This window comes from Pollicipes pollicipes, unplaced genomic scaffold, assembly GCF_011947565.3.
Source record: "Pollicipes pollicipes isolate AB1234 unplaced genomic scaffold, Ppol_2.1 Scaffold_7231;HRSCAF=8579_pilon_pilon_pilon, whole genome shotgun sequence".
In the NCBI taxonomy this organism is placed as follows: domain Eukaryota; kingdom Metazoa; phylum Arthropoda; class Thecostraca; order Pollicipedomorpha; family Pollicipedidae; genus Pollicipes; species Pollicipes pollicipes.
The window spans coordinates 43,741,080-43,753,843 of record NW_023597034.1 but is presented as its reverse complement, the minus strand read 5'-3'; the positions used below and the strand labels follow the sequence as shown (position 1 = coordinate 43,753,843).

Here is a 12,764-nt window from a genome sequence, read left to right as displayed (position 1 = left end):
TGATAAAGAGTTCCCCATCCTTTGAGCCCGCGCTTGACCTTAAAGGCTAACCTTCGGAAGTCAGGACTTTTTGATGGACGCTAGCTTTTTCTCTGGTGATTATTTTAATATCCTTAAGTTTAAAATCAGCCGGTAATTTTTGGGTGATATAGAGTTCCCCGTCCTTTGAGAACGCGTTTGACCTTGAAGGGTGACCTTGGGAGGTCAGGACTTTTTGACGGACGCTAGCTCTTTCTGTGGTAAATGTTTTGATCTTGGCAAGTTAAAAATCGGCCAGTAATTTTTGCGTAATATGAAATTTCCCGTCCCTTGATCCCGCCTTTAACGTTGAATGGTGATCTTGAGAGGTCAGGACTTTTTGACGGACGCTAGCTCTTTCTGTGATGAATGTTCTGATGTTTGTAGGTTAAAAATCGGCCGGTAATTTTTGGATGATATGAAGTTCCCCGTTCCTTGGGCCCGCGTTTCACCTTGAAGGGTGATCTTGAGAGGTAAGAACTTTTGGACGGACGCTAGTTCTTTCTTGTTGAATATTCTGACATTCGCAAGTTAAAAATCGGGCCGTAATTTTTGGGTGACATCGAGTCCACCGGCCTTTGACCCAGCTTGTGACATTAAAAGTCACATGATATTGCAAAATAAGGGTCATTTTTGGTGTTTTCATGCCACGATATGACCTCGAAACTGGCTTTTATTGAAATCGGAACTCGTCGCTGAAAAAAATCGCTGAATAAATCGCAACTTAATGGACATCACTGTGGGGGCAGATGCTTTCTCAATGACCCAAAGTGCGTACCCGCTCGTAGAATTTCGCCTCCCCAGGAAAGGCAATGTTAAAATGGAAGAATAATCTTGGGAAGCGGGATAGCCTTATTTGCAAAATGACAGATGAGTCGAATAGGCAAGATTGTGCACCAGTGAGCAACAGCCCACCATTGTTGCTCACCAGTGAGCAACACCATTATGCAACAGCTCTAGATGCACATTTAGCATAGCAGCCATGACATGTGAATAAAGAGCGATCACAACTTCCATCCCTCCCCCCCCTTCCCGGTTATCGGGCTCGCTTTCCAGAAAAAGTTGCTGAAGTACACCCTGTGCTTACCCCCCCCCCCACTTTTTGAAACGCTCTTGCGCATATGCCTCTACATTGGGTCTTGGGTGCTTCGTTTTTGAAAGGAGGGCCCTACGCGCTTATCGGGCGCCCTTCCGTTCGCCTCCCCGGCGACACTGCATTGTTGGGGGTCGCTGCACATGGGGTCTTGGTGTTTGAATTCAGGGCCCTACGCTCCTATCGGGGCCATCTGATAACCTGCTCGGGTACACTTCATCTTTCAGGGGCTCCCCGCACTGGTTTTTGGTTACTTCTTATTTGAATGGCCTTGTGCACTTCCTATTTGAATGGAGGGTCCCACGCTCTTGACAGGGGCCCTATCTGTTACCTGCTTGGGCGCACTCAATCATCTTGGGTCCTCTATATCGTGTCATGAGCATTTCATATCTGAACGAAAGGCCCTACGCTCTTGTCGAGGGCCTATCCGTTAACCTGTTTGGGCACGCTCGATTGTTCGGGGCCCGTCTCCATCGTGTCTTGGGCACTTCTTTTATGAATGGAGGACCCTACGCACTTGTCGAGAGCCCCCTCTGCCTGCCTCCTCGGCTACACGGGTTTGTTCGGGGTCCTGTGCATTAGCTCTCGATGTTGGAATTTAGGACTCTACGCTCCTGTGGGGGGTCATCTAATAATCTGCTCGGGTGCACTCCATCTTTCGGGGGCATCTATCGCACTGGGTTTTGGTAACCTCTTCAACCTTGGGGGTCCAGCTCAACATCGAGGAGGGGGGGGGGGACTCTCACAAAGGCTGCAAATCGACACCCATGTCCGTGTACTGGCTGTTTCCTTGCGATGAAAAATTGTTGCTTTGCGTTTACTGGTTATGGATCTATTATTTTGACCACTGACGTCATACAGTTAGCTAACGGTTGCAATCAATTATCCGCGTACAACACTCTCCTTTCATACCAATACACCTACACCTTAAACCGCAATCTAACGGTATTCCCTGCCCAGTTCGTGTGGCCTTGAGTTCGCGTCCTATGTCCCAGCGGTGGGTTCCTGCGGAAATACAGTTGGGTGTTCTGGTTCCAGTATTGGTTACTTCTAGGGCTTTTTTTACTTGGGTACCTGTATTGCCGACGGTGGGGAGAGAGCTACGCTGGCTGCAGGGTTCCTGTACTGCCATGATGGAGAAATGCTGTTAGGTATCAGCCGACGTGGTGACGTCACTGAAAATGGGTTTGCATCGATCGAGGTTCTTTTGGGCCGACTGAAGGCTACAAGGCATTTGCTAGCGATATGATGTCACTGGTATTCGACTGGATATGTGACGTCACTGGTTGTGAGGCTTTAGGGCTCTTTTGGGTGCAATGAATGCCGTAAAGCATCACCTGACGATATGTCGTCGCTGGTATTCAATGAAACATCAGGCGCAACGGGCCTTATTCCATCTTTACCTTTCGTACCTGTCTGCTGCAAGCATTTGCGTGCCGAATAAAAGCTTGACCGAATCACCTGAATGTGTGACGTCACCAATCATCACTTGATACGAGTGCACTTAGGCCCCACGGCCGCGGTGTATCATGTTCCGTGAAATATCACCGGGTATCGTGACGTCAGTGATATTCGACTAAATATTGGTCGCAACAGGTCAAGGTTCATTTTTAGCTTCGTACCTGTCTACTGCAAGCACTGGCGTGATGAATAAAAGCTACCAAATCACGTGAGTGTGTGACGTCACTGGTCATGCATTTTTATTGATCTTTGGGGGCCAACTGAGGGCCGTAAAGCATAACCTAATGATGTGACGTCACTGGCATTCGACTGTGTGTGATGTCACTTGTGATCAGATTTTACGGCCTCTTTTGGGCCGACGAAAGGTCATACGACATTAACTGAAGATGTGCCGTCACTGGTATCCGAATACAATTCAGGCGGCCATGGCCATGCTCCATCTTTACCTTTGGTACCTGTCCATTGCAAGTATTTGAATGCTGAAGGAAGGGTTTGCCGAATTACCTGAGTGTGTAACGTCACTAACCATTAATTTGTATAGACTGTTTTGAACCCACTGTAAGCCATACCACATCAGCTGACCATATGACGTCACCGGTTTTCGTCTAGGTGTCATGCGCAACAGGCCATGCTCTATCTTTGCCTTTCGTACCTGTTTACTGCAAGCATTCGCGTGCTATATCAAGGTGATGCTGAACCATCTGAGTGCGTGACGTCACTGGTCATGAGTTTATACAGGTTCACTTGGGCAGCCCAATGCAACAAAGCATCATATCCTGTAAAGCATCGCGGGATGATATGACGTCACTGGTATTCGACTCAACATCAGGCGCAACAGGCGATGTTCCATCTTTACCTTTCGTACCTGTCTACTGCAAGCATTCGCGTGTTATATCACGTCATTGGTTAAGAGTTCTTACGGGCTCTTTTCAACCCCCTATATGGTATAATGCTTCAGTTGACGATATGATGTCACTGGTGTTCGACTTAACATCAGGCACAACATGTCATTTTCCATCTTTGCGTTTCGCACCTGTTAAAGTATTGGCGAGCCTAATGATGGCTCTGCCAAATCACCTGAGTGCGTCATCATGAGTTTTTACAGGCTATTGTTGGCCGAGTGAAAGCCATTAGGCATCATCTAACGATATGTCGTCACTGGTAATCCACTAAGTGTGTGACGCCATTGGTCATGAGTTTTCCCGCGCCTTTTTGGGCCGACTTAAGGCCATTTGGCATCAGGTAACGATATGACGTCACTGGTATTCAATTAAGCATCAGATACAATATGTCATGTTTCATCTTTACCTTCCGCACCTATCTACTGCAAGTATTCGCGCGCCACATAAAGGCTCTGCCCAATCACCTGAGCGTGTGGTGTGACTGGTTATGAGTTTACGCGGGTTTACCCGGGCTGACTGAAGGACATCAAGCATCATCTGGCGATGTGACGTCACTGGTATTCAACTTAACACCAGGCGCGACAGGCCATGTTCGTCTTTACCTTTCGTACCTGTCTATTGTAAGCATTGACATGCTTAAGGAAAGCTCTGTGAAATCTCCTGAGTGTGTAATGCCACTGGTCATGAGTTCTTTACGGGCTGCTTTTTTGTACCTATAGGGTACAAGACATCAGTTGACGATATGACATCACTGGTATTTGACTTAATCTCAGGCGCAACAGGCCATGTTCCATCTTTGCCTTTCGCACCTCTATACTGCAAGTATTCGCGCGCTACATAAAGGCCCTGCCGAATCACCTGAGCATGTGGTGTAACTGGTCATGAGTTTACGCGAGCTTACTCGGGCTGACTGAAGGACATCAAGCATCACCTGACCATATGACGTCACTGATATTCGGGCTGTGGCCCAGACTTATGGCCGCTAGGCGGCGCCCTTGATTATTATTTAGCCATCAGGGCATTCCGGACCGTAGCTGCTCAGGGGCGCATTCTGTGATGTCGGGCGGAATAGCTTTGCATATACGTCGGTTTGTGGGCTGGGATCACCTTTGTTTTGTGTTTACTTTTGTTCAAAATTTTAGTCGTTGAAACAGCCCGTTGCGTTTGAAGTTGTTACTTAATGGTGCGCACAATAAAATGAGTGTGCTTAACTATGGTGCATCTCCCACCTCTGCTGCGGAACTCCGTAGCCGTAGGTGGCCAAGTGACCTCCTACCAACTGATGATCAGTGACGTCACATACTCAGGTGATTCGGCGGAGCCTTCATATAGCACGCGAATATTTGCAGCAGCCAGGTACGAAAGGCAAATATGGAGCATGACCTGTTGCGCCTGATGTTTAGTCGAGCACCAGTAACGTCATGTCGTCAGCTGATGCATTTTAACCCAAAATGGGTTCAAAGGAGCCCGTAAAAAACTCGTGACCAGTGACGTCACACACTCAGGAGATTCGACGGAGCCTTCATTCAGCACGTCAATACCTTTAATAAACAAGTACAAAAGGTAAAGAAAGTACGTGGCATGTTGGACCTGATGTTAAGTCGAATAACAGTGACGACGTATCATCCTGTGATGCTTCACGGGAGGTGTTGCTTTGTGGCCTTGGGCGGCCCAAGTGAATCCGTATGAACTCATGACCAGCGACGTCACCCACTCAGATGATTCGTCTGGAGTTTAGTCGATTACCAGTGACGTCATGTCGTCAGCTGATGCTTGATGTCCGTCAGTCAGCCCGAGTAAACCTGCACAAACTCATGGCCAGTTACACCACACGCTCAGGCGAATCGACAGAGCCTTTTTGTAGCGCACGAATACTTGCAGTAGGCAGGTGCGAAAGGTAAAGATGAAACATGGCTTATTGCAACTGATTCGAATACAAGTGACGCCATAACGTTATCTGATGCCTAATGACCTGAACTCGGCCAAAAAAGGCCCGTAAAAGCTCATGACCAGTGACGTCACACACTCAGTGGATTACCAGTGACGTCATTTCGTTAGCTGATGCCTTATGGCTTTCGCTCAGCCAAAAATAGTTGGTAAAAATAATGACCGGTGACGTCGCACACTCAGGTGACTCGGCAGAGCCATCATTTAACGCACCAATACTTTACAGGTACGAAAGGCAAAGATGGAACATGACCTGTTACGCCTCATGTTAAGTCGAACACCATTGACATCATGTCGCCAACTGATGCATTTTTCCCTATAGAGGGTTCCAAGGAGCCAGAAAAAACTCATAACCAGTAACGTTACACACCCAGGAGACTCGACAGAGCCTTCATTCAGCACGTCAATACTTGTAATAGACGGGTACGAAAGGTAAAGATAGAACATGGCCTGTCGCGCCTGATGTTAAGTCGGACACCAGTGGCGTCATATCATCAGCTGATGCATTATACCGTTTTGGGGTACAAAAGGTCCCGTAAAAAGCTCTTGACCAGTGACGTTACTTACTCAGGAGACTCGACAGAGCCTTCATTCAGCACGCCCATACTTCCAAGAGACAGGTACGAAAGGTAAAGATGGAACATGGCCTGTCGCGCCTGGAGTTTAGTCGAATACCAGTGACGTCATATCGTCAGCTGATGCTTGATGTCCTTCATTCAGCCAGAGTAAACCCGCGTTAACTCATAACTAGTTACCCCACACGCTCAGGTAATTCGGCAGAGCCCCTGTGTCGCGCGAATACTTGCAGTAAATAGGTGCGAAAGGTACAGACGAAACATGGCTTAGATGGAGCATGGCCTGTTGCGCATGATGTCTAGTCGAAACCCAGTGACATCATATCGTCAGCTGATGCCTTGTGGCCTGTAGTAGGCTCAAAAGAGTGTGCAAATTAATGGTCAGTGACGTACACACTCAGGTAATTTGGCAGAGCCTTCCACGGCAATGCTTGCAATGGACAGGTACCAAAGATAAAGGTGGAACATGGTCTGTCGCGCCCGAAGTTCATTCGAATACCAGTGGCGTCACATTTTCAGTCATTGCCGTATGACCTTTCGTCGGCCCAAAAGAGGCCGTAAAAACTCATGACCAGCGACACGCACAGTCGAGTGCCAGCGACGTCACATCGTTAGCTGATGCTTTATGGTCTTTGGTTGGCCGCACAAAAAATCCGCCAATACTTGCAGCAGACATGTACGAAAGGTATAAATGGAGCATGACCTGTTGCCTGAAGTTCAGCCAAATACCAGTGACGTCATATCGCCAGCTGATGCCTAACGGCATTTCGTCGGTCCTATAGGGCCCGTGGAAACCCACGGCCATTGACGTCTTACAGTCGTATAGCAGTGACGTCGCTAGCTGACACCTTGTGGTCTTCAGTTGGCCGAAAAGCACCGTTGGAACTCATGGCCAGTGATGTCACACACTCAGGTGGTTCGGCAGCTTTCATCCAGCACGCCAATGCTTGCTGTAGCTAAGTACAAAGGTAAAAATGAAGCGCGGCCTGTTGCGCCCAGTATTTATTCGAATACCAGTGACGTCACGCTATCCGGTGATACTTCGCGGACCACGACACACCGTGGTCGTGGGGCCTAAGTGCACTCGTATGAAGTGATGATTAGGGACGTCACACATTGGGGTAATTCGGTCAAACCTTTATGCGGCACGCAAATGCTTGCAGCAGACAGGTACGAAAAGTAAAGATGGAACGAGGCCGGCCGCGCCTGATGTTCAATCGAATACCAGTGACGACACATGGCCAGCTGATGCATTACGGCATTCAGTGGACCCAAAAGAGCCTTACACACTCACGACCAGTGACGTCACATACCCAGCCGAATACCAGTGACATCATATCACAAGCAAAAGCCTTATGGCTTTCAGTCGGCCCGGATGAACCCCGATCCCGATCGATGCAAAACCATTTTCAGTGACGTCACAATGTTAGCTGATGCCTCACAGCTTTTGCCCCGCACGACAATACTCGAAACCCTGCAGCTGGCGTACTCTTCCCTCCGTCGGCCATCCAGGTACCCAAGTAAAAAATTACCGCTTCTAGTATATTACATTGTGGGGCTTTGTGTTGGAAAGTTATTGGTTGGATAGAAACGTGCGAGAGGTGCGATTGGGAATGTTTCTCCACTGTCGGTGTTAATTCAAATCAGTCGCCCTGTGATCACGTGAAGGATTAATGACTCATGAGTGCTAGATGATTCTACAAAAGTGTCTCACAAGTAGGTATCTGGTATGTGGGAAGGGTATGTTAAGATCAAAGTCAAGATATAGTTTTCTTTCAGTTTACAGAAGTTAAGGCTTGGTGGTACCCAGCAAAATGACCTTAGTAGTAGGTACCCTAAATCCACAATTGCTGTCATTGCTGATGCCCTACAGTTGACTTTCCAAGTACTTGCTGTTCACTGCACATGGCTCATTCATGATGCCATGGCCCAGACTGTGATGTTGTACTGATGCATCTGGTGGTCTTCTGTGCCATTGAGTCTGCTGTTGAGGTTTTGACTATATATTATTTTTGTTTCAGGCTCATTTTGCAGGATTTAAACTGCTGAGGCAGGACACTACCCAAGTGGTGACCTCAATATGGAGACGGTACGTCGTGCGCTGTTATTTGTTGCTGCTTTCCAATAATGAATATTTTGGATGTCATGTAGAGATGGCTATGTGTGTGTCAATTCTATTCACCTGGAAAAGTTTTCACATGATCTGACCTGACCACTTGTGTGTCAGCCCCATGAGTTCTTAGAAATGCAATTAAGCTGCAAAACAGATTATGATGCATTGAGAGGCCTCCAATATTCCAGTTAACTGTACTAAATTGATATACATGTTCTAGTATAGTGACCAGCTTGGAATACTGACCTGGCTTTCAGTAGCTTCCATACTTTATAACTTTTGATACCCTACCAAAAGCTGAGAGTTAATGCAGTTTTCATGTGTTACACTGGTAGCACTTTCAAAAAGCAACGAAGATTTCCTGATTTCCCAGGCCACAGGGTTTTCTATATGTGACAAAAAGTGTAATGCGTGAGATCAGTGAGTAGTTATAGCAGGTAATTGGAAATATATTTTAATCTGTCAAGCTGCAGCTGTTTCCAAAGTGCAAATTCAGCTGCTGCAAACCTCATACATGCATGGTATTTATATTTGCATCTCAGATATACAGCATAGCCATAGTGACCTTTGTTTCAAGAGTTTCCTGTACAATTATCACTGTGAGATGAAAAGCAGTGAAATGTTTGTTGGTGTCAGTGTGTAATCATGTGTTTGTAGACTTTGAATTGTTTAAAAACAATCATGGTAATGTCAGTGCTGACATCTGTCATGGGTTGTGGTGCTGTGCTGACTGTAATGCACACTGTTTCAGAGGCACAGGAGGGGATCAAGGCTAGCTCAGTCAACACCCAACTTTATTGACCTGACCTGTGACATTGACTCTGATGGCTCTGAAGATGATGTCCTTTTTGTTGGGGAGGAACTACCTGTTGTTCAAACTGTAAGTATAGGACATGCTTGTTTTGGCTGCTTTACTTTTCCATGCCATTTACCTTGCTACTTTACCTTGCCTTGGTTCATAGGCTGTTGATACAACATGGAACACCATCAATAACTTGGCTTGCCCCTTGTACCTAAAATTATTTTTGGTAATGTGAGCAAGGAACAGCTAAGGTACCTGACAGGAAAAGTGTCAAAAGACCTTGGCCATTTAATTTGATGACTTTTCCACTGTCCCACTGTATATCAATTTTTTGCACTTTATAATGGCTTATGGAAAGTTAAATTCATTGAAGCTTTTGATGGTGTTTTGTTACAAAAGCCTTTGGTCTTCTACAAAAACTAGTCCTGTTTAAAATAAATTAATAAGATACCTTAAATAAATCAAATACTTTGCTTCTGCTTACCACTTATCTGCAGTTAATTGCATATATGTAGGTTCTTATGGAATGACTCAAGCTTGGCTAACACAATTGTGTGAAAACTAATTGCAAGCCTGCTAGGAGCTTGTTTATAGTACTTACGACACTCGATGTTTTTATCCAGGTTGATACTGTTTCTTGATATACAGTGATAGCAGTGGTTGGGGGGCACCTTATTGCACTGTGTATGCATAATTTGCTTGTGCGGCTCTTGCATGCTGATGACGCAGTGTTTTAGCAAAACCAAAGGTGGAACATACTATCACTATTAAATAAACCTTTTGAACATTACAACTTGGTATGCAAGTTCATATGTTATTTTATTTACTGAGCTATTTCCTGAAGTACCATTTTCAGCTGTAACCAGTGACAATGTTATTTACCTTTCAGTCCACCCATCCCAGTGTGTACAATCACATGTGTTGTTAAATCAATCTGCTGTTGTGATGGCAACTTCTTTATACATGCGATTTTCTTGTGATATATGAGGCATTTGCCGCTGGGCAACAGCCAACAGGGGTCATGGAGATGCTGGCGGACCAGCCCGATCCGCAACAGATCACAGCCGCGCCGGCCGCCACCACCGACCATCCTCGCAACGTGGCCGAAGCCGAACTGGAGCGCGATATCTGCGCCCTTACCGTCGAGCTGGACGAGCTGCAAGTGCACGTGAGCGCACAGGACGCTCGGGCGCTGCGGCCCAGCGTGGCGCGGCGCCTGCGCCAGCTACGGCGCGCCTACGACGAGCTGGTGGTTCGCGTGGCGGCGCTGCCGGGCGGCCGCCGGCGCCGCTTCCAGCCGTTTCTGCGGCCGATTTGCGCCGACCTGGACGCCGTGTACCTGATGCAGGTGGTGGCGCAGCACGAGGGTACCGTGCTCGCGGCCGCCGCGCGGCGCGACGCCGGCGGCTCGCGACGCGGCACCGGCTTCGCGCGGACGAGACGCCGCACTAGCGGCGCCGGCCGAAGGGGTGCCGGGGCCCGAGCGGAGCCGGTACCCCCTGACGCCGCCGCTGGAATGGAGACGGCGTCCCCAGACGCCGCCGCTGGAACGGAGACGGCGCCCCCAGGGACCGCGGCTGGAACGGAGCCGGTGCCCTCAGACGCGGTGGCCGCAGCGGAGCCGAAGCAGACTGGCACTCGTGACAAGAGGACCAGTGACGGTGGGTGCGAGTGGGGCTCCGCTGGGAGGACGGCGCGAGATAGTTATTCGTCGGAAAGGCTTGAGGCTGTTGCTCATGCCAACGCACTGATGTGAGATTGATGTTGCGGTCAAAGAGTGAGCACTAAATGCATTAGAAATGACATTGACGCTCTTGGTAGTAGAATTCCATTTTTCGGACTGTGAAAATAATGTGGGCTGGTTTTCCAGGCATGAAATTGACCTGAGCTACATGAGTTTAAGAAGAAAATATGACACTTGATAAGTTTACGACTTGATGGTGAATTCGCTATTGGACTTGGCAACGTATGAATACGCCGATGATGTATGTATTTGTCTTTCCAAGAACTAATGATACCACTGATCACTGCATGGCGCGCTCAAAGTAGGTTGTGTTAGGAATATGACCCTACCTGAACACATGACACCCCCTGAAACGCCTGCGGTGCAAGATAATGTAATCCGAAATCATTGAACCCGTGCCTGCACGTTGGAATCCTTGCGACACGGTGCGTGGTTATCGGGCTGCGGTAGCGGTGCCGTTAAAGCTCGCATTAATCAGAAGTAAAGCGGGACAAGGGATTGGTATCAGATCAGGCGCTCCGTGCCACCTAGACCGTGGTCACCTTTCAACAAAAATACCGTGCAGCCAAACGGGCACGTTATTTTGTGGCCAGCCTGACTCTACGGTGCCTTCTGTGTGAAGTTCGTGCCGCCCTCTTTGTATTAGGATAGACGGCCCGCGCGGGCGGTTGTGTGACGCCGCATCTCTGCCTCAGGCCTGTGCTGTCCCGTCTGCCTGGAGTCGGTGACGAGCTTGAAGGCGCAACAGCGCGGCTTCCTGGTGACCCGCTGCGGACACTGGTTCTGCGCGCCGTGCTTGAAGGGCTCGATCCGCCGCAGCCGCGAGTGTCCCGTCTGCCGCTCCAGGCTGCCTCAGCGCACCGCCTACAACAGCCTGTATCTGTGACCTGCACCTCTCGGCGCAAACACCCGCCTAGCCCTCACGCGTGAACGGGGTGCGCCTCAGCTGGCCATTCTGCTATTCTGGGCGGCGCCAGATGGAGGCTACCACGGCAGTCTCAGGTGTGAATGACTCGTTTTGCTCAGTGATAATGCGGTGAAGTCTCGTTCTTTGCTGGTGCTCTGGTTTTCCTTTTCAACGATTGTTCTGCGGCGTGGATCGCAGAGGGCATCAGGTTTCACACTGACCTTTACTGAAACCGAAATAAGAAGCTTGGCAGGCCGCGTGACAGCGGGTGCACACCTTTGTTAAAAGGCACTGTACGTTTGGGAATGCTCTCTAATCGCGGGTTGACGTTTCGCCATGATCTCCGATTTACATCACAGTATTCCGAAAGTGCGGACAACCGTTTGGGATAGCTTAATTTAGAAGGTGAGGCGCTGGTCGGCCATAAGAGACAGGAATGAACCGGAAGTTAAAACTGGAAATACCAGGTGGTTATGATTGGTGAACTTTGCATGCCTGCCACATGCTCTTTTCGATCCCTTTGTGGCGATGGGGCACGTGAGCCGCAGTGGTGGCTTTCCTGCGATGTATGCGTTGATATTCCTGCCTAGTGTGCTGCCTAGCTCACTGGCGGTGCGTGCGGTGAGTTGCAGTGTTGTCTGAGACGATGAATGCTTGTCCCGTTATGTTGGATTAGGTAATACACGATTTTACTATAACAATATTGTGAATACACACATTGTTCTTTGAAGGGAAATATCACGTGCTGCTCTGTCTCCTCGATAGATGCGTTTCGTACTTTGTTGGTATGCGTCTTTTATATCGTTAAGTGCCGTTGCATTCGAAAGATGATATCGAGAGGCCCATGCTCGACATCTTTTCCGGAATCGATTCTGACTCTGACTCGTGGCGCATGGGTTTTGTTTCAATTCTGACTTCTGAACAGTATGGCACAGGCTAGGGCTTACTTTGGATTCGGACTCGCGGGGATGCAGCTGATTTTGGGAGTCGATCCCGTCGACAGTGCTTCGCCACGCTAACTGCGTCGTGGTATTCATATAGGCCTGAGAAGCAAATGAAAGCGGTTGACAAGACAGTGCGCAATGCAATAACTTACGTTCCACTTCTCACACACGCGTGGGAGCCGTTCAAACAACCTACCATGTGCCACTTGAATTTAGATGTAAGTCGACAGTCAATTCAATGCCGCCGTGGCCAAGGAG

The 12,764-nt window shown here is 48.5% G+C and overlaps 2 protein-coding genes across 2 annotated transcripts; both read left to right on the top strand.

Moving 5' to 3' along the window:
* The first annotated feature begins 7,491 nt into the window (after window positions 1-7,491).
* LOC119110164 (uncharacterized) lies at window positions 7,492-10,363 on the top strand. The gene is made up of 5 exons (XM_037233900.1): window positions 7,492-7,508; window positions 8,018-8,085; window positions 8,861-8,989; window positions 9,921-10,310; window positions 10,352-10,363. Exons 2-5 carry the CDS (start codon window positions 8,077-8,079, stop codon window positions 10,361-10,363), a joined length of 540 nt encoding a protein of 179 aa, XP_037089795.1. The 5' UTR covers window positions 7,492-7,508; window positions 8,018-8,076.
* Window positions 10,343-12,435, top strand: LOC119110263 (E3 ubiquitin-protein ligase RNF4-like). The gene is made up of 2 exons (XM_037234025.1): window positions 10,343-10,572; window positions 11,351-12,435. Exons 1-2 carry the CDS (start codon window positions 10,428-10,430, stop codon window positions 11,539-11,541), a joined length of 336 nt encoding a protein of 111 aa, XP_037089920.1. The 5' UTR covers window positions 10,343-10,427; the 3' UTR covers window positions 11,542-12,435.
* Window positions 12,436-12,764: the final 329 nt, after the last annotated feature.